We start from the raw sequence: 20,819 nt of genomic DNA, 5'->3' as shown, positions 1-20,819 counted from the left end.
CACTGCTGTGGAGATAGAGAAACGAGCCTTCAGGAAATTAACTGGTTTCATGTAATGGGGATTTTGCACTCCTGGTCACTGTAGTAGTCCTGAGCTGTGCGCACAGTGTCTCACACTGCACTAATACAGGCAGCACTGACCCCTGCTGGACAAACTAAGACTGCATGCACCTCCAGAGAGGTGTTTCATGGACAATCGCTTACATCTAATAATCTATTTAAACTTTAAGATCTAAGTTTGCACACAGGTTGAAAGGCTTCCACATAAAAGCTGTTATAATAATAAATAATTAAAAGAGTAAAAAAATAACATAATTGATCTGTTAAGCGAAAGTGAACAGGGAGCTGAAAGTTAGTTTATGGTAGTCCAAACACTCCTCTTTTAACAATGTTTACAGACAGTGCTCTCTAACAGGCTTAATATATTTCAAGTCTAAATCAATCACAGAGCTGTGCAATGAACAGATACTGATGAAGTGAAAATTTGAAAGTGATGTCAACACAATTACTTGTATGCACAATATACGAAGCCATAGTGCAGATGCAGGTTTAATTGGATATCTTAAGGAAGAGATTAAATTCTGGGCTAAGTTTGTCTTGACTAAGAGCACCGTAAACAGTCTTGACAGTCCCCTGTGAATTTTAACCAGTGTGTCATTACTGATTAATATAGCAATCACTGCTGCAAGGAATGCCAAATTAAATGACTGTTAACCAAAAGTGGACCAACACTAAAAGCTGTGATTGCCTTTGCTGTTTTTGCTCTCTTAGCAAAAGGTCTGACACACACGTTATACAATAACAGCTGCGCCCTGTTTTTGAGCAACAATCCAAATCGTGTCACCCACAGGCCTTAGAGGCCTTAACGGCATTGCAGTCAATCATGTGGAAGGAACAGCACAGGCAGAAGGACCTGTCTTTGTTTTCCCATATTAAAGAACAGTGTCACGCTTCCCGCTCAGTGATAAGGACCCAAGAGGAAGAGTTACTCATTAACTCCCCTCCTCCAGACTTTAAACCTGTGAAAGCAGGGCTTGGGTGAGACGGGGACCACTGACAAGAGAATCTCCCAAGCCCAGCGGAGAAACAGATTTGAGCTTCATCTGAGAGAGGTAGGCTTACATTTCGCACAATATTCAAAGGGAAAAAATTAGCTATGTCTAAAAGACAGGCTAAAAAATTGAATATTTAATTGCTGCCTCTTTGTGACATAAATTTTAAACAAACAACAGTCTTGTCTTCCTGTTTCTCATCCTGTGTCCTCTTAAGATTCAAGCGCTGAAAGCTGCCTTCATTTCAAATGTGTTGAGAATGCTTGCGCAAAACATTTAAAAACAACGCGTCAGGTTGTTTTAAAAAAAAACTTTCATTCCTAATTAGTCCAGATCTTGGATTACCATACTGAATGCCAATCTTTTCACTCAAAAATGAGCAAGGATCAAAACAGAAGGAGACATACTGTAGGATATAGAAGGCCCATATTTTCAATCGGGGTATGTAGACTCCAAACCCCAAAATACAAGCAGGATATGCAGTAATGTTTTTGTTTCTAAACATTTTCTCATTCTTTATTAAACAAATCCCATGCTGTATTTAAGACTTTTTCTACCTGGACACAAAAATAACACAGTTTTCCACATGTAATCTCTATGTACTCTATCCCATGTTATTTAAACCAAAGCACGTAAATTAACTATTTACTTTTGCAACACATAAAGTTATTCATGTAAATTTAATTATTTACTTTTGCAACACATAACGTTATTCATGGTTCACATTACCTGCATATTAATGCTAAACAGAAGGCATAATAGACAGGATAAACAGAAAGTTCAAATGCATTTATGAGCCAAATGAGTTGCTTGCAAATGCGCAGCATGGGTGTGAACTCCAGAGCTTGAGAAGATTGTGTTATATCAAGCGTCCACGTGTACTTAATAAAAAGCACTCTCTGATACCACTGTCTGATATCGTCTCTCACACGTATAAGAAGATCATTATAAACTGCACACGCCCAGAGGAAGAAGCAGACAGAGACATAAAGTTCGTTCCACAGCTCCTGGAATTAAAAATCTTCGGAGAGCAAGCTGCGTGTGAAACGGGGAACAAGTGCGACCCCGATTGCTTGTAGATGCCCTTCCTGTGGCATGGGAGCCTGTTGTCTTTGAACACGATATCATTTTGTCCACCTCGACTCACAAACTGGCCCACAATGCCTTCCACGTTTCTTCTAATACTCCGTTCTTGTTACAATCTCAGGGCAAGGGCAGGCCAAGCGGATTATGGCGCTAGTGGACAATGAGGTCTCTTTCACGGTGAAGGTGGGTTGTGCTGAGCCATGCTCTTAGAATAAAATGATTCCATTTTCGAACATTCCCTTGCAGAAAACAGTCAAATGGCCAACAGGGGGGTCTTCTCCTGTCATGACCATAAAAGGTACATGCACAGCATTGAGGGGTGAACAAAATGCATGCTCACACTTCGAAAAGAACATTTTCTATCAATCTTTACACAGCCCCATTTAAGAGGTGGGTACACAGGACTGCATCCACAGGGAATAGTCTAGCATAGCACTTGTGCTCCAAGGGGGTTACAGTATATCTGGTGATTAGGGAAGTGATACCCCAACTCCTTTCATCTGTGAACACTACAGAGCAAGTAAGCTGCTGTGCCCACCTATTTGTGTCATTGGTGCATTCTTGTCAGAGAATTTCGATGCTTTTTTGAAGTAAAATATAAGTGTTTTCGTTTCCTAACGTGGATGGCCTTTTCGTCTTTTAATTACAGTTTTTGGGCCAAATAGACGTGGACCGCGCAGATGGCTTACAGGTTCTGAATGGGGCGGCAGGTCTCTTGAAGGTGGGAACCCGCAGCAGAGCTCTGAATCAGAGCACGATCTCCCTTGTTGAAACATTTAAAAAAGAACAAAATTATTTTAGACAAAAGCTTACAATAAAACGAACTGCTCTGGCATGCACTGACGGCACCCACGCAGATGAAATGAGCTCCTATGTCAGTTATAGAACACGATCAGCATAGCTACAGGGAAACAGACAGGGGCACTGCTGTGAATAGAGCCTCCAGCCAACCCTCCAGTCTCCAGGCAAAGAATGAGCTAATTTTGCACACCAGGTCATCCAGTCTGTTTCACTGACAGGATTCAAATCTGCAGCATTCTCTCTCCAAACTCATTTACTGTGCATTCCCAGATGTCTGACGGCACCAGTAAGATGAAATCCAAGCAGCAGAAGGTGTCCCTGTTTCTGTCATTAAATGGCATCGATGTCCTGAACCACAAAACGAAGGTACGGAACAAAGCGAGGGGGGAGAGTTCAAAATGCGACCAAGTTCTGCGAATGGTGTCAATCCATGTGTCATGTCTCTAAACTACCCTGTGTGTGCCCTGTGATGGACTGGTGTCCTGCCCAGGGTGTATCCCTCCTCGTGCACAGCTTCTGAATTAGGCTCCAGGTTTCCACGACCCTCATCGGGAATTATCCGCTTTCCATTTATGGATGCATGTTTCTTCCCTGTGTACTATATAAATGTGCCTAGCTTCATTTATGTCCTTCTAAGAACATAAGTGATTTCCCTTGTTTTATTTAGTATCCCCAGCAACACATGAGAAAAAGGTTACCTGTCTCAGCCCACAGTCCACCAAGAAACTCTTTCCGTCTGTCTACTGTGTGTCCAGTTCATGCTGCACAGCTGCCCCATGTCCTCCATCTCCTTCTGTGGCGTCCACCAGACCATGCCGAACCTCTTCGGCTTTGTGGCCAAGAGCCCTGCGGGCGATCGTCACCACTGCTACCTGTTCCAAAGCACCAAGTTTGTGAGTACAGCCTCCACTTCCCCAACCTGCACAGAAGACAGACGATTCAGATGTTACACTTTGTGTTCCCACTGTTCCCTCAAATCGCCCTTCAAACATGCAGAGCACATTTCCCGCACAACACCCTCTGCTCAACAACTCGAAAGCTCAGGCAACAAGATGGATTGAGAGCTGATCATTCTTCTGACCCTCCCTTGTCTCAGTCCCATCTCCTGGTGTCCATCATCGGAGACACCTTCCAAGCTGCAAAGGCCAATGAGAACTTTGGATGGGACAAGGACCTGCTTGTGGAAGCTCTGAGACACAAGGTATGTTGGGAAGACGCTATTGACATATGAGGAAGTCAATAGTTCTTTGGTGCCTTTATACACCTCTGCATTTTTTAAGGAAATGCGAGACTTGTGTACTAAACTCTGTCCCCTTCCACACTTGTTCCGCTTCTGCTATTGCTCATGGGAAGAGGGGTTACAGAGAAACATGCTTCAGCAGATGTTGAAATGCAGTCTATCAGAATGCATGAAGTACTGCTGGCAAAATCCATTCCTCGGGGGTCACACTCCACTCCAGTGGACTAGTGTAATTACTAAATTGAGATGTTTACCTTTACTGAGCTCACTTTCACATGTTATTAACTAGGGATTAATATAGGATACCAGATCTCGCCATGTCATTGCATGGAGTGCCGGCCATATCTGTATTCTAGTCAGGATGGGTTCAATTACACAGAGCTCGCATTACACATGAACCTGTGAGGCGGAGGACAGGAGAATGCCACTATATCCGGAGAAAAGCAGACAGCAGTAGTGTAAAGCTGCAGGCTGCTGTGAATACACTGCCTGGAGTGGTGACTGGACTGTCTAATATTGCCACACTGTTCTTCAGAATAAGATGCTGCAAAGTGAAAACGTCTCTCTGAAAAAGAAGATTGCCACCCTCGAGGCACAGGCAGCGTCCCAGCAGAGTCCGGCAACTGTGAGTTCCCTCTGAGCTAAAGGAACAGCTGGCAAGAAGGCTACTCTCCTCCTCCTGATTTCCTGCTTCTCGACTGTTAATTTAGGTGACTTACTAGAGCTGGCAGTGGGAAAGAATATGATTTTAAGGGAAAATCGACTCCAATTTACTTTTTTAAAGGCTAATACAGATTTAGGTGGGCGACTACAAGAGATTCCGGCAGCTATTCAGAAGCAGTGAATTTCAGTCAAAGGCACCAGTGTGTTTTGAGGTATTTTAAGGTAGATGGGAGTTGCCTCAAAAATCCTTGGCAAGAGACCCACTCTTGTCCTATAATCTCCCTCACCCTTAGTGCTCAGGACACTAAGTTGTACTAGAAAATTATGTATGAACATGATGTCAGTCCAGGTGTGATGACTTCTCTTCTTAAACTTTTCATCACCTGCATTATTTTCCAAGGGGAATGTTATCATCAAAGACATTTTAAGAAAGCAGCACATCCATTTGCTAACGGGTCTGTTTATTGAAGCAATTTAATTATGCTTCTCTTAAAAATTAATAGCATCCCCTTTTGAGTCCTGAATGGATGAGTACTTAACTCTCTGATTTTGAAATTGTTTGCTCCGTTGCCATTTACCTTTCATTTGTGTGTTGAAAAGATGTGAAGCAGGAGTAAAGCAAAATCACACGAACTTACATCTGCCCAATTCTCTCCCACAGCAGTAAAACATCAGGGTGGGGATGACAAAGACACGCTGTGCTGAGGGCACACCATGCGGTCCTGATGAAAAACCAAGACAGAGAATCACGGTTTCCAAGCAGAAGTCTGACACTCTTTCCATTTCTGGACTCCTCTGTTCCCGGCCCCACGGCACTCTTATCATCAGAGAAGCTGCTCTGTTCCCAGTCTTTGGACAATTCCTCCAGGGCTTGTGATCTCCCTGTACTACTTTGCACATTCTAGCACAGCTACCCAGCGTAATATCCCCCCAGAGGCTCCTGCTACAATTTTAAAGGGCCACATACAGTATGTGTCACATTTGTAGTCCCTCCCCCTTAAGGGCGCTCCGGCTCGTTCAGTTTTTTCGTTGATTTTGTGCACCTGCCCCCGGTTCCAGCCCACCTTTAACAGCCAGACGCTCGCTCTGTTCCGGGCTCTGTTGGAACCTCCGGAGGCTCGCCTACCACCGAGTCGCCCTATGTCCGAGCGTTTAAAGTTGTTTAAACTACAAACTACAATCACGTTAGCTCTCTCTGCCCTTTCCTTTATGCCTGTCTGGGAAAGGGTTTAATGGCATTTTTAGATCTTAAGAACACAAGTAGGTTTACAAACGAAAGGCCAATTACCCCACGTTATCTTGGCCTTAAGTGTAGTTAACTGATGCCTGTATCACGTCCAGATGTTTCTTGATAGAAGGCAGATTATCACCCTTGACAACACAGCTGGGTACCCTGTTTCTTGCGCCAACACCTCATTTAACTCATGAGCCTCCAGGTGTACACTGTGAACTCACTAAAGCCACTAACAACCAGATGAACTACTGTATACCTGCCAAATGGCCTCCTCTAATCTATAAACTTCCTTCTGCTCTTAAGTACACATGTGACTTTTTCCCCTTTATTAAATCCCTTTTTCATCAAATGATTTCTGTTACCCTATCCTTCATTTTTTATATTGTAAAAAATAATCCAAAACAATTGTAACCAGTTATGTCAACTGAGAACAAATTCTCTTTTAAAATTACAAAAGAAATGTTTATTTTGTCAATTCCAAAGTTTTGTGTAAACCTTTAAATTTATAGAGACCACTTGATTGTGCTCCCTTTGTCAGTGTCTTAGAGCAATTGTGTGTTGTCTCTTGTGTCTGGGCCGATCTCTGGTGCAAGGAATTTCGTTAGTTTGTACTATAATGATATATACTGTATATACAAAGTATTTTTAACACTTTAGTACTTTTAAATATTTCTCAATAGATATAAAATGTGTTATTAAATCTAGGCATGTGTGTGGTGCATGTAAGTCTCCAGTATGAGGATCTTCTTTTAGTGTAAGGCTTTTCAGTTTTATCAATGTGCAGGCACTGGAGCTACTAGTATGTGTAGTTTGCTCTGTGTAGTTCGCTATGGCAAGCTTTTGCAGTGTGTCTGATATACGACTGATGATTCAATATACACATAGTAAACCAGGCATCTCCAACCCCATTCCTGAAGAGCATCATTCCATCAGGTTTTACAGGTAACCACTAAATCATCACTTTCTAAAGTGACTAGCTGCAGGTGTTTTTAATGAAGTACACAAGTAATTCTTAGTAATCATAGTAGTAATTAGTAATTCTTGCATCTAACACTGGAAGCCCTCAAGAATCAGTCTCCTTAATTGAGCACCTGATTACCTGTATTATTGCAAAGGAACAAGTAAAGGTTTTTTCCCTGCTGAAAAGAGAAGAAAGGAAACACTTTTTCTTTATTTCGGCTCCACAGCTGAAACGTTGTGTTTCCTTTCTTCTCTTTTCAGCAGGGAATAAACCTTTTCTTGTTCCTTTGTAGCCTACGCATGCTGACGCAGCTCCCTACTAGAACTACCTGTGTTACTGAACAGTAAGAACAAAGTGCTCCAACTGTTTAGACATAAGTGACTCAGTGTGACATTAGTATAAGACTGGACTGTGATTCTCCCGATCCAGAGTCAGCAATACCTATAGCAGCAATACTCAGTTCTGTCCTGGGGTGCCCCCAACTCATTAGGTTCTGTAGGCCACTATTAAATCACCAGTTTCCAAAGATATTGAACACAACAATTCTGTTGTGATCAATTTAACAGGTGGATTGTTAAATTAAGATATTTAGCTATCATTCAGGATTAAAATCTAAGCCAAGGTTTTCAGTCTCAATTCCTGGAGGACCTAGTGTCTGATGATCTTAGTTCCAACCACATTCTCAATTAAACGGTTTAATTATTTAGTTAGCTCAATAACTGTAGGATGTCTAGCCATGCTCTGAGACAATTTAGTGACTGAATATACCTTTAATATCATGGCTGTGTTGTGTAACCAACTGTTAAAGGCTTTAAAGAAAAACACTATCTCTAATTTAGAAAATACTTAGATTAATTGTTTAATTGACTGCTCAGGTAAGAACACAATCCAGAAGATTAACTGATTTAAGACCTTTGATCTTACTACTCTTACTCAGCTCTCAAGGATCAGAGATCTCTTAATCGAACAGATTACTTGCTTGATTCATCAATAGCTCATTGGGCAGCCCATATTTAAAATGTGATCTGTGAGACTAACTGGATTGAGGCTCTCCAGGACCAGAGCTGGGGACCCCTCATGCCTATAGTGTACAAGGGCTTACAGAGCAGATGTTGAAACTTTGAATAAAACCTACAGCACTTGACTCCAGCTGCTGCTTTAAGTGATACAAACTACCAATAAATTATGGCATTTTGAACACTGACACTCTACAGAGCACGACCGTCATGTGCGCCCATGAGCTGCACCTTGCTAGACGCTGGAAGCGACACTGCCCCCTGGTGGACACCGTTAATTGCGGCCCCTTCCTTGAGCGGGTTTTACGACACGGCTGTTTGCAAATTGATTAAATAATTCAGGTGGGTAGCTGCGTCAGCATGCGAAGGTTGCAAAGGAACAATAGGTTTATTTATGGAAGCCCGTTTCCGCCAGGGAGTAAAAAAAAACGCGCTATGGTATATCTCGCAATTGCGACTTAGTATCACAGAATTCCGACTTTATGTCTCAGAATTGCGACTTAAAAACTCAGAATTCCGACTTAAAAACTCAGAACTCCGACTTTATATCTCCCACATTTATCTCACATTTGCGACTTCAAAATAACCCACATTTCATTGTCTGTCCTTTTGTTATTGTAACGGATTCGGGTTCTAGGGCCTGTGCCCTCGCCGCTCCCACCCTAGTTCGTGCCTCACTGCATTGGCTCGAACCCAGGTCTTGCCAGCTGAGCTAAAGAACACTTTCTTTAACCCCGGCGGCCAGCATCCCTGTTCTGCGCAGGGGAGGGCGGTGCTGTCACCACACTGCAACCAGATCGACCAACCTGTATGTCGGCCGGTCCGTTACACTATATTCATGAATCGTACAGGATCACAGGATCTATAGGCCTGAAGACTTGTCTTGTATAGTGCCCTGATAAAAATCAAATTAATTACACTATTTTTTATGGAATCCTATTTTCGCCAGTGAGGCTTCCATAGTACTCGGATGGAATAGTGGATGGTGGGCTTTTTAAAAAAGTTTTTAAACACGAGAAATACAAAAACGGAGACAGAATATGAAAAAAAGATACAGAAATAAGACACTTCACATCCAGAGGAATTCAAAGTTATAAAAGCTGAAATTTATATTTTTTACATATTTCCATTGTATGTCCTTTTTTTACTTAAAAAAAGATCCTTTTTAGCTCAGCTGGCAAGACCTGGGTTTGAGCCCTTGCAGTGAGGCCCGGACTAGGGTGGGAGCGGCGAGGGCACAGGCCCTAGAACCCGAATCCGTTACAGTAACAAAAGGACAGACAATGAAATGTGGGCTATTTCGAAGTTGCAATTCTGAGTTTTCAAGTCGTGATTCTGAGATCCCATGGCGCGGTTTTTTTTTTACTCCCTGGCGGAAACGGGCTTCCATATTTATTCCTTGCTGAAAAGAGACGAAAGAAAACACAGTTTCGGCCGTGGAGCCTTCTTCAGGTGTGAACCTTCTCAACTGAAGAAGGCTCCACGGCCGAAACGTTTTGTTTTTTTTTCTTCTCTTTTCAGCATAGAATAAACCTATTATTACTTGATTAAATAATATCCATTATCAGAACTAAAGTATAGCATTGATGTTTCACCGGGCAAAGTGCGACTGTAGCCGCTATAGCCCCAATAAATCCAGTCATAAACGAAGGAGAACTGTTGTTAATTTAAGTTGTTTCTACTGTCTAGCGTTGTAAACCGACGGTGAATAATAACAGTCGTATATCCCATAATTTTACAAGACGTCATACGCTGAAAGGCTGGTTGAAAGCGAAAAGCCATTCGCCATCAACGAATTAAACCCAACAGCTACTCGGTGTCCACACTTCATTACTAGGTTGGTCACCTTTTGAATCTGTTCATAAGAGTGTGATATCTTTCGGTACAACTTTGTAAAAGTTTTATAACTTCAAAATAGTCTGAAAATAATAGGAGGGTTTCATCGTTTGTGCTTGTCTGTGGGGGGCAACTTCACGGAGCTAGCAAAGACAGGTGTTGATCGAAACAAACGTCGTAAAATACCATTAAAAAAAAACGTGCCTGAGGTATAACTTGCAAAACACGTCTATTAAGCAAATTTAAATAAACTCTTGACTACTGCAATCTACAGTTTCCAACAGACACATTCGTCGCATAACAGGCGGTCAGTTAACCACAAAAAAAATGAGTCACCGGTTGTCTTGCAAGTCACGTTTTTATCTCACAAACGAACCGCCCATGAACAAAAAATGAGAACAGGGGCGGGCGTCTGAGTCAAAACATTTTTAGGTTTTCAAAGGTCGTTCATGCTTACACACGCACTGTACAGTACATCACCCGTCACACAGCCCGGCGCTCTGCAGAAGCCCTTCTCACGTGACAGGGGGGCTGAATTCGACCCCCCCCCCCGCGTGTCTCCGGAAACGACGTTCAGGCTGGAATTTCTAGCGGCGCACAGGGCGAAAACAGCGGCTGCGGAACTGCGTTTCATGTGCTGTGGACTGCTAGCTGGTGGTACCTGCGAGGAGCAATAGGCCGAAGAGGAGTGGAGTAAAGGGGGATGCGAGGTCGGATCGCACCGGCTGACGGAGCAAAGCCGATCACAACAGTAGCGAGTCTTCGGTAGAGGTATGTTAGCTCTGCTCCGGAGAAGTACTGCTTATTTTTTCATTTACACTAGCCGTTGTCATCCGTTTTTATTAGCAGGTAATTTAAAAAAAAAGGATGTTTTGTTTTACTTAGAACAGTTTAAACTTGGCGATGGAAATAGTTCGTGTGTGGGTTTATCCTGCCATGGCGAAAGGACGCATTATTACGTGAGCAGTACAACATCTCGTCTTGTCGCTAACCTGGCTAGGCTTTGAGGTCTTTCATCAGAGGTGCAAGGAAAAAATGCGATCGCCGTGTATTACACGAACTCTTAACATGTGCACTGTACTAGACGAAAACAGGTTTGCTTGATTTTTGGGTCCTTATTGGATTGCTAATGAAAGTTATCTAGTGTTTCGGAAGCTCTAGTACTTAATCCGCGATCACTCGAAGCGTGACCGGTTGGGATTTTAGCTCCTGTCTTTATCTGCCGGGTTTAACTGCCAAGGCGCGGACAGGCAGAAGGAAACAAAAATTAAAGCGCCCGACACTTGTTTAGCGGTAAAAAACTGTAAAAAGTAACGGGGACAGTTTCGGTTGCGAAACTTGTTTTCTGGCAGCCCCGCACCTCAGGGCTTTGGGGGGACCGACAGAGTTTCCGCCAGCAGCCGTCCCGGGCCGGAGCGGTGTGCCTGACGGCCGCTGTGTGCCTGTGTGTGTGTGTGTTGCCCTTCCAGCAGTCTGCATGGTCGCTCGGCCATGGGCGCCCACTGGTCGCACCGCAGCCGCGCCGCTGCTCTGACGGGGGGCAGGCGCAAGGGAAGGGAAGGCGGCGGCGGCGGCGACGAAGACGACGACTCCCTGGACGGCCACGACAGGCAGGCGGACATCGCCCAGTTCCCCTACGTGGAGTTCACCGGGAGGGACAGCATCACCTGCCCCACCTGCCAGGGCACCGGCCGCATCCCCTCGGGTGAGCAGAGCCGGCGCGTTCCGGGCCGCTCTTGGGGGTCCAGACCTGTTGTGGCCCGGTCCCGTCCGACTGGTTTTGCAGATCCCATTCTCCGGCAACCTGCTCTGCCAGAATCCATCCAGCCCCCTCGTCCCTGTGCCCCCCTGACCTGAGCAGCCCACAGGTGTGAACAGTGGGATTAGCTGGTTTCTCCTTGGGGTGCAGGAGGAGCGAATGGAGGCTTTTAAGCAGCCTGGACTCACGGTTGCAAACGTATTTGAACCCAGGTTCTGCTTATCACAGCACCGCCTTTCAGATTGCACACCCAGCAGTGCTGGTGGAGCAGGTGCTACCCTGCCTTCTTCCAGAGCCCTCAGAGTCCCGATGGCCACAGGCATTCATTTATTTATTTTTTTACAGCAAACCAACCAGCAACCGACATAAGCGATAAAGTGTGGTTACACCTCATCGGCCGATTCTTTCTGTGTGTTTCACAACAGGATTGGTCCAAGTCCTTTCTCCCTGACTTAAAGTCTGCTTGTTTCAGTTCCTCTGTTATCTGATTGTGCGAGTTCTTGCAACTTTTTGCTGCACAGATAAAGCACAGGGGGGAGTGACAGGACTTGGCGAGATCCTGCTGTGCAGTGTGTTGTTTTTTTCTTTAATTAGTTTATTGATCCAGCTGTGAGCGTGTGGTCTCGCGATGCAGTTTTCACCACCCTGGTCGGAGGTCCAGGCAGGAGAGCTTTTAGCAGCGTCGCAGTTCATAGCATCAACCAACGGGCTTGAGAGGGGAGCTGCAGTCCCAATTTCTCAGACCAGATATTCAATATCTACAGCCAAATGACTAACCCCGACGCTATAGAAAAATCGGACATATTCTGAATTAAGCACAAGATCGGGAACTTTGTGAAAGTACTGTGCGGTCGCCATTGCTGTGTGCAGTCCCCTGGTCTCACCACGAGCGAGAGCAGGAGTTCCCACTAATTGAGACGTGATGTGGCCCTTCCCGCTCACTAGTCACTGCGATGTGCGGGTTGGGCGGCAGGCGTTTCGCCACAGAAAAGTTCCAAAGTGATCTGCAGGCAGAGTTCCCAAGTAGTAATTTGGCGCGAAACCATCTCGAAGTCGAGAGCAGTATTTCTATTGGATTAAGAGAGATGTATCCACAAGCCTGCTTGTTTACAGTGTAACAGGGCCGCCTCACCTCGCTGGAAGTTTGGCTGCCCCATTCTCAATCGTAGAACATGGCGCTGCGCAGACCTGGAACTTTTGTCTGTTTTGTGATGTAAATTGGCGTTTTTTTTCCCAAGTTACTGTGTGCATTTCACTTTCATTGTGGCTCGAAATACGCTTGTCAATACTGATTCTTTCTAAACCCGGAATGTATAAGTAGCATTGCAGTTCCTCTTTAACTGCTCTTAACGGGTTCGCCAGGAAGTGCTGCTCCAGTAAATCTGGACTCGGCTGGACGGGGCAGTGTTCGAGCTCCCCGATCACAGTGAGGAAGGCAGGTGCTGGTGTCGGAGGTTGCTTCGCCCGTCTCAGTGCTCTTTCTTGTCGTTGCTGTTTCACAGAGCAGGTGAACGAGCTGGTGGCCCTAATCCCCTACACAGACCGGAGGCTGCAGCCACAGAGAACGTAAGCCAATCCAGAGGGCTGTCAGCTGCTGCCCCACCAGGGCAGGCAGGTGGAATGTAATGTTAAGCAGTTATTTTGTAATTCTACAAAGGAACGAGTAATAGGTTTTTTCCATGCTGAAAAGAGAAGAGAGATTACGCAACGTTTCGGCTGTGAAGCCTCCTTCAGGTCTGAGCCATTTTTATTTCTGTATGGCTAAAAAAAAACGAAATGGGAAAAGGTCCCGTGTCCTTTCCTCCTCGCCTGACTCTTGTCACTCCGTTAACTGACGCGTCGGATCTGTGACAGGCCATCAAAACCATCGAAGGCAGGATCGTAAATAGGAATCTGCATGGAAGAGAGTTTCTTTGAGGATGGGTTAATACAGCTGTGGCACAGCCCCAGGCATTTAAAGAAGCAGTCACAAACACACTGGTACCTGGATGCTGAAACTGGGGAATCGCGCAGGGCCCGATACAGAGGGTTGTGAAGACTGGGTTACAGTTGTGCTACTGATGCATTTGTGCCATAGGGCATAAATAGACTTTTTTTTGTTATTTTTTTAGAGGGGGTGGGGGGTCATTTCAACAGGACAGGCCTATGCGTAGGACCCTTCCAATTTTATTTTTATCCTTAACCCAAAGGGAGACGCTAGGGAGTCCAGAGAGAGCGGTGAAGGCCTCCTTGACTCGCGTCACATGGTTTCCCCTGTGTCTGCCTGCCTCCGCAGGAAGCTGTATGTGGTTCTCTCTGTGGTGGGGTGCTTCCTGGTCTCCTGCCTGGTGGCATTCTTCCTCTTCCCCCGCTCGGTGGTGGTGAGCGACGATGGCATCAAAGAAGTGACGGTGTACTTCGACCGTAACCACAGCAAGATCCTGATGAAGATGATGGTACGCTGTCCTGTGGCCGGTAACGTGTCAGGGAGTCGGGTTACAGCAGGGGGCTCTGGTCCTGGAGAGCCCCAGGCCAGCATGTCTCATAGGCCCCTTTGTAAGTCCTTGCTCAATTAAACTGTGTGCTTAATTAAGGGATCTCTGGCCCTTTTGCAGTTAATCTCTAAATTACCAGGCTCAGCAGGTCATCTGCAGCTGATGACAGTTCAGTTGTTCCCCATCTTTAGAAACTGGTGATCTAATGGTGACCAAAAAAGCTGCTGGACTGGGGCTCCTTATCATGCAGGGTGGAGGACATGCCTGAATTGCACTGTTTGCGGATCCGTCCTCGTGCATCGCAGGCGTAGCTGCTCTGCGTGATTAAAATGCACGAGCTGCTTATCGGAGGCAGTCCTTGACCATTCACCGGCGCGCAGGGGTTTCAGATGCGGACAGATCTGCGTCGCAGTTCCTCAGAGACAGCCCTGGTCGCTGCGGAGGAGCACAGGGAGCCGGAGATGCGCAGCTCGATGCTTGCAGCAGAACCCTGGCCACGGGCTGTGCTCCAGCCGTGACCTCTGTCAAACAGCTTCAGTCTACAAGAAAATGCAGTACGGAAGTCTACAGTCAGGGCTAGGAAAGGTGCAGGTGCCTGTAGACTAAATAAAGAATTTATCGCAGGCGTGCACAGACGCGGGACAGATACAGACAGCAGGTGCCTTCCTGGAGGGGCTCTGACACCAGGTTGTGGGCGAGGAAGGGGGGGGGGGTTGGGGGAGGTGGATACATTGTTTTTCCTTAAGCGGCTCTTCTCTCGGGTTGGGAAAGCGGGTCGTAAAATTCTCCCGTCCTGTGTTCCAGAGCACTCTCAACTTCAGCAACTCCAACTTCTTCACGGTGTCGGTGGACGCCGTGAGCAGCCAGGTGCTGTACATGAAGACGGTGATCGGGACCCAGCAGATGGACCACGTGCTGCAAATTCAGCCCCTCAGCCAGAGACAGGTATCGCCGCGCCCGGCGTGCCCAATGCCCGAGATACAAACCTCGGCGGAGGAATGACCAACCCCCGCTGTAGATAACGCAGTTTAAATAGGAGCCATACACGTCAGCTGATTCCACAGGAATTGAAACCAGGTCAGTCCGTGAAACGTTTCTGCGGCAGTAAATGGCTCATCTCCAACCTACAGGAGAACTGAGCATCATCCTTCCGTCCCAGTCCCAGCACAGCAAATACGTGAGTGCTGGAAGGGTAGGCCTGCCTAGACAAGCATGTGGAAATTCTCACCACAGTCCATCTGAAACAACGGGCACTCGAACACACGCTAGCTGAAGAGTAGGCTCTGAAACTTGGCAGTGCCGTGTCTTCTTGAATTAACAAACTTTGTATGCATTGCAGGTGAACTTTACTGTAAATATGGAGATCAGTGGCAGTCTCTCATACGTCTAGTAAGTAAACATGGTTTGTCTTCTATTTTGAGATTCAAGATTCTTGGTTTAATGCATGTGAGGTTGCACTGATTTGCTGATTTTTCAGGTAACTGAGCAAACAGCTAATTTCTGCATTGTGAGAAAATAACAAGCAGACACTTCACCACTGTTCCTAACCACTCAGGACATCCTGTTACAGAAGAAAGCGAGAGTCGCCTTGGTTATCTGCAGATAATCGGTTAGGAAGTAACTGGTTGACCTTTATTGTGACTTTTTTTAATTTCAGAAAGAGAATAGCAAAGGCAGGAGAGGACCTGCAAACCTTACTTAACAGCTGATCACAGTAGTATGTAAACAATCTGGGACAGTGCCAGGCTCCTGAACTATTTTATTCCTGAAATTTGGATTTGATGTATCGGGCAGGATCAGTCAAGGGTTACAGCCATGAAAGAAATCTTTAAACAAAAAAAACTTGTTCAAAAACGTTTTCCTCTCATCCTGTCAGCCGTCTCTGGGCTAGCTGTTAAGATCTTGAAACCTGCCTGTCATCATGCCTCATCAGTTGTTAGAGTGACGCCGGCGTTGCACCCAAGTTTCGTTTCGTTTCCCCACGCAGATCTGAACGCGATTGCTGCTGCACACTTCAGCAGTGCGGCACTTCTACAAAACAGGCAGAGAGAGATGCAGTGGAGCCCGAGCGCCCACCTCAGAGAGTGCGAGGAGAGCTTAGGGAGAGCCGATTTCAGCAGCAGGGTTTCTGACCGAGCTGTCACCTTTCCTTGCAGCACGTTCTGCACCATGGAGAGCATCAAAGTCCACAACATCGTGGTGTTTGTGCAGTAAGTCCGCCTCCTCTTCCCTCTCGCTCTGAAATGTCTGTGCTGCCCTGCCTTGCTCATGTTGCTTGCCAGGATAGGTTTCCGGCTCCCTCGTGACCCTGAATTGGAAGAAGCAGTTAGTAAATGGGCCACGCTTTAGCCCCTTCTGTCAGAGGAAAGTTTTCCAAAGAGGGATACTGCAGTCAGTTTACATAACCTGGAAGTTTTAATTTGTTCTCTCATTAATCTGTACCATACAGATTGGATCTTTAATTACCTGCCTGTTGCTACTTGCTACAAAGCAATCCTCACAAACAAACCCCCAGGATGTTTTTTTTTTAATAAGACCAGGATTGAACTGGATGTGATGCATGTAAAGTCTGAATTACATGTCTTACATTGGCTGTGAGAGTCTGAGCTTTTGCTTTATGGCTCTTATATAAAAGATGCAGCACTACACCCTTAATAGTGCCATTTATTCAGGACCGTCTGAACAATTTGTTCTACCGCTGTCTTTCAGCAAATCTGCGATCAGGCTGTTTGCTCGCCTTGAAGAGAAATAATTAAAAATGAGGTTGTGATCAGACCCATGCAATTCTGCCAGAACACTTTGGTATACCAGCACAGTCAGCTTCAGGGGTTGTTCTATAATTCTCGAGCATGTTTCCAGATGTCTAAATATGGAGTTGCAGGCGTCTCTTGGGCACCTCCGTACAGTGGCTCATGGGTCGGCATGTGGCAGTGGCTCCGGTCCCAGGTCCTCTGGTCCTGTCTGGTTCTGCAGGGGTCCACGGACCTGAAACAGGAGTGGGAAACCCCACCTGCCTCTCGCTACAGTCTGGCTCTCACCACCCCAGGGAGCATACCCGAAACCTGTCGTCCAAAACTCGGGTGTCAGGGTGCGGACTTGGCCAAATGAGCCCCAGCTGTTTGAGGGTCACTCGTGCACTGGCCAGCGAAGGGCCGACAGTGTGAAGCGGGCTGTGGTGACCGGTGCCCGGCTGAATCTCTCTCTCCCTCTCTCTTCGCAGGACCTCGGTGAAAACCTCCTACATGGCCCGCGCTGCGCAGAACACGCTGGAGGCCTACCGCTACATCGACTGCGGCAGCAACTCCACGGTGCAGCGCAGACCCCCCCTGTCCGGGTAGCCCTCTCCTCCCGCTCCCCGCGCTCCACACCGCAGGTTCCCGGATTTATCTCTTTATTTTCCAGAGGGCTGCTCTTCTATTTTTTTTTTAACGGAGGCCAAACAGGAAGGGACACAAACCGAACGGGGAGAGACGCCGCGGGAGGCGAGCGCGGGCCGGGCCACGCGGCTGCGCGGACGGGCCCGAGCGCGGGTGTGGAGGGGCCGGGGGAGTGGTGGTGGTGGTGGTCTTGGTTTTTATTGGCTGCTTTTGCGAGTGCAGAAGGGAGGATATTGCACGCGGCCGAAGCAGGGCGTCCGAGAGAGCAGAGAGGTTCTGCTGCCCGCGGCGCGGCGGCAGGGAGGGATCAGGTCCAGTAGGAGGCTGCGGCCACGCGGTATTAATGCACCACAGCGTCTGATCGCGACAGGAGGGCAGCCCGGTCCTGCCCTGGTGCCCCCTTGATTGTAGCCAGTGAGTTCACCAGTCACACTGGACTGGGCAGCAGGCTGCCTGGGATAGCCTCGGCTGTGGTGTGGGGGCGCCGGCCGACTGGTGGCTTTCAGCACCAAGCCAGTTATTGGGCCTTGGCGTCTTCTAAATTCCTAATCTCGGTCTGAGCGGAGCACTTTAAACTTCACGGATTACTTGGCACTTATTTTTTTCATTATAAAAAAAAGACATGAATGGGTTCAGAAATCCCACCATCTAAGCACAGGTCTTGTATTCCGTTCCAAGGAGGGCCCAGTGCCTTCAGGTTTGTGCGAAACCAAAACCCGGTTACAGAGTTGGTCTCATTATTTGCAGTATCTGCAGAATTGTGGCACTTCTCATCGGGCTCAGACGCGGAGTGGATGTCTCATGTCATTACCCGCTGAAGAGATTAAGAAAAATCCCAATTTGGAAGATATTTAGCTTAATCAAGTATTTGGGTTGCAACCAAAAACGTAAGAGAAGGCCCTCCTGGAGCTAGTGTTTTAGATGACACTCTCAGTGCACGTTAATATGGGATGAAAGCCCGCACGCATGTCCCACTGTCCTGGAATGAGCTCTGGATGCAGAAACCCCGACCCACCTGTCTGCAGTGCATCTCATGTCTTTTAACAGAAGGCTGTGTCAGCTGCCAGGCATAACGGAGCCTGATCTAGGACTCGCAGACTTTTGTTTTTCATTATTTGAATAGATTTCTTTGCCAGTCAAAGACAAAAAATATATTTAGTAGGAATTGCCTGTTTATATTTATCTTTATCGGCTTCATTTTTATTTTCTTTCTGATGGTGCTCAGGAATTGAGGGTTTTGTTCCTGGTGTTATAATTTGGGGACTGCGAATTGTTTGTTGTTTTTTAAATTTGCTTTTCAGTGCTAAAGGTTTCAGGTTTGCACCTTCTAGATGTGGAGGGAAAGGTATTTTCCTGGCAGGATTCGGTGTCTTTGCAATAAAAGGGAAGAGGACATTTATTACTTAATGCACCACTGAGGTGATTTCAGATTGGTAAAAAGATCTGTGGCCTGTCTGCTTTAGAGCACAGATGGCCCCTCAGGGGCTGCATGTCTTCTGGTTTTAATTCTGGATGTTGCTAATGTTAATAATGCAGAACTTTTCAAATTTGCTAATGGGAAAACATCAGTAAAATAAAACCAGAAGGACTGGACTTACCCTTCTCTCTGGTCTAGAGCTGCCAGGCATTTACAGTGTCGCAGACTCATCAGGAGCGAAAGGCATGGAGCCCAGTTACCTGTCAGGCCCTGTTGGGTGTCAGGTGGGCTCCTCTGCTTTTCTCTGTTCAGTTTAGAACTAAAAAAAGAGCCATTTTGATTATTAGCACTACTGTTTGAAGCACTCAACTGCGGCTCTCGGTGATATTGAGGAAGGCCTGAGATTTGACAGGCTGGGCCTGTGGCCCAACTCCTGCGGTCACTTGCGGACCGTTCTTGCTCCGTGGGCTGCCTGGGCTCACTGCCCAGCCACGTAACTGAACAAGCCCGGAGCGTACAGATGGACTCGGGCAACTTTTTGCCTCCTGGAGGCGCAGGGCCCTGCCACAGCCCAGGCCCCAACAGCGACTCGCAGACAAAGGCAGCGCCAAGCTGTCAGGGTCCCATGAGCCCTCTGTTACTACGCCAAGCCAGTTCTTTAGATGAGTGGACGGATTGAATGGTCTTCTTCCCAGGCCTTCAGCCACTTGAGGTGAAGTTAATCTCGTCTGCTTGTTAGGGTATCAACAAGGAAAAAGATGCTCTTGAGTGCTTTGTGATGCTTTTGGGCACTGCAACTTCAGTTAGAAATTTCTTTTAAAACTTCGTCGTGCCACCTCGCGGCCCAATCGTCTGAGGGAAGGGAGAGGCTGAAGGTGGAGTACGAACCCCAGGACTGCGGTGAAACTCCTGGCGTTCCGCAGGAGGCACCTGCTGGGCTGCAAGCTGTAAGAGGCCCGCTTTTCTTCCAGCCCTGGTATTGATCCCTGGGCATAAACTACTGAGCTTAACGTTAATTTGAGAATGGGCATTCATTTCTTTCTTAACTTGATAGGCTGTTTGCTGTAAGGGTTTGAAAGAATTTGCTGCTAAAAGTTCATGCTTGGATGTTTATAAGTTTGCTCTAAATAAAGAGGATTCTTTTCTGTCCTTCTTGGGTGTGTTTTGGTTTTCTGCATTTTGCATGCTTGAGAAGTAATGTGCAGTTGGTCTGGCTGGAGGCTAAGGCAGTGATTAAGTCAGACACAGGGCCCTGTATAATTGGACAACTGCATAGTTGGACAATCCTGGCCTATGATATATAGTTAGTAATTTAAATTGGTGGTTATTATAGTAATGGAGAGTTTATATTCTATTTCTAAACTGGCTTAAGTGTCAAAAATTCAAAACATCAGTATACAAGTCTGAGGTCAGCTGTTTCAGTTGGCCATAATGAACAAAACTATCACCCATTATCTGAGTTTGATGCTTTATAAATATGCCTGCACTATTACCAAGTATTGAAAGGGATTTCCCTGCTGTAGTGGGAACTTGATCAGATTTACTCAGTCATATTACGTGCCTCCTTTGTTTAATGATAATGCATTCTTTGTAAGCTCTTTTAAAAAAACAACCCTCAAAGCTCTGATCAACAGCACACGCCTAATACAGAATAAAAGAGTAGTGATGACTTAGTGTTACAAACAATGCTTATCCCATCTTCTCCCATAGCAGGGGTGAAAACATTTATTTTTCTGTTAATCATGTGTGTCATCGAAGACATTCACGGTCTAATAGTTCTAGTTTCAGGCATTCTTACGCTGGTTCTCAAAGGGTCTGGGGACCTCAAACATACACCCCCAAAATGTTTTGCTAAAATTAAGAGGAGTGTTTTCTTGTTTCCAAAATTGTTTTAAATGCTGCAT

The 20,819-nt window shown here is 46.3% G+C and overlaps 2 protein-coding genes and 1 long non-coding RNA gene across 5 annotated transcripts; 2 read left to right on the top strand and 1 right to left on the bottom strand.

Moving 5' to 3' along the window:
• Positions 1–977: 977 nt before the first annotated feature.
• On the top strand, positions 978–6,427 carry LOC102695972 (PTB domain-containing engulfment adapter protein 1-like). Of its 2 annotated transcripts, none has more exons than XM_015344185.2 (8): positions 978–1,111; positions 2,259–2,320; positions 2,787–2,858; positions 3,209–3,304; positions 3,694–3,831; positions 4,035–4,139; positions 4,714–4,803; positions 5,506–6,427. In XM_015344185.2, the coding sequence occupies exons 2-8, from the start codon at positions 2,282–2,284 to the stop codon at positions 5,506–5,508; spliced, it is 543 nt and encodes a 180-aa protein (XP_015199671.2). In that variant the 5' UTR covers positions 978–1,111; positions 2,259–2,281; the 3' UTR covers positions 5,509–6,427. The 2 variants fall into 2 exon arrangements, with proteins under 2 accessions (XP_015199671.2, XP_006629417.3); XM_006629354.3 differs by having other exon boundaries at positions 979–1,111; positions 5,503–6,427.
• LOC138224482 (uncharacterized) lies at positions 1,284–10,407 on the bottom strand. The gene is made up of 4 exons (XR_011182972.1): positions 10,346–10,407; positions 5,480–5,563; positions 3,637–3,857; positions 1,284–2,900 (listed from the first exon to the last, which is right to left on the bottom strand). It is a non-coding gene; the product is annotated as an uncharacterized lncRNA (long non-coding RNA).
• On the top strand, positions 10,352–20,064 carry tmem106c (transmembrane protein 106C). Of its 2 annotated transcripts, none has more exons than XM_015344184.2 (8): positions 10,352–10,659; positions 11,361–11,593; positions 13,150–13,213; positions 13,923–14,082; positions 14,926–15,066; positions 15,461–15,510; positions 16,278–16,331; positions 17,342–20,064. In XM_015344184.2, exons 2-8 carry the CDS (start codon positions 11,380–11,382, stop codon positions 17,457–17,459), a joined length of 801 nt encoding a protein of 266 aa, XP_015199670.2. In that variant the 5' UTR covers positions 10,352–10,659; positions 11,361–11,379; the 3' UTR covers positions 17,460–20,064. The 2 variants fall into 2 exon arrangements, with proteins under 2 accessions (XP_015199670.2, XP_015199669.2); XM_015344183.2 differs by having other exon boundaries at positions 10,356–10,659; positions 11,358–11,593.
• The last annotated feature ends 755 nt before the right edge of the window (positions 20,065–20,819 follow it).

This window comes from Lepisosteus oculatus, chromosome 1 (genome assembly GCF_040954835.1).
Source record: "Lepisosteus oculatus isolate fLepOcu1 chromosome 1, fLepOcu1.hap2, whole genome shotgun sequence".
NCBI classification, from domain to species: Eukaryota; Metazoa; Chordata; class Actinopteri; order Semionotiformes; family Lepisosteidae; genus Lepisosteus; species Lepisosteus oculatus.
This window is presented reverse-complemented; position numbering and strand designations above follow the sequence as displayed.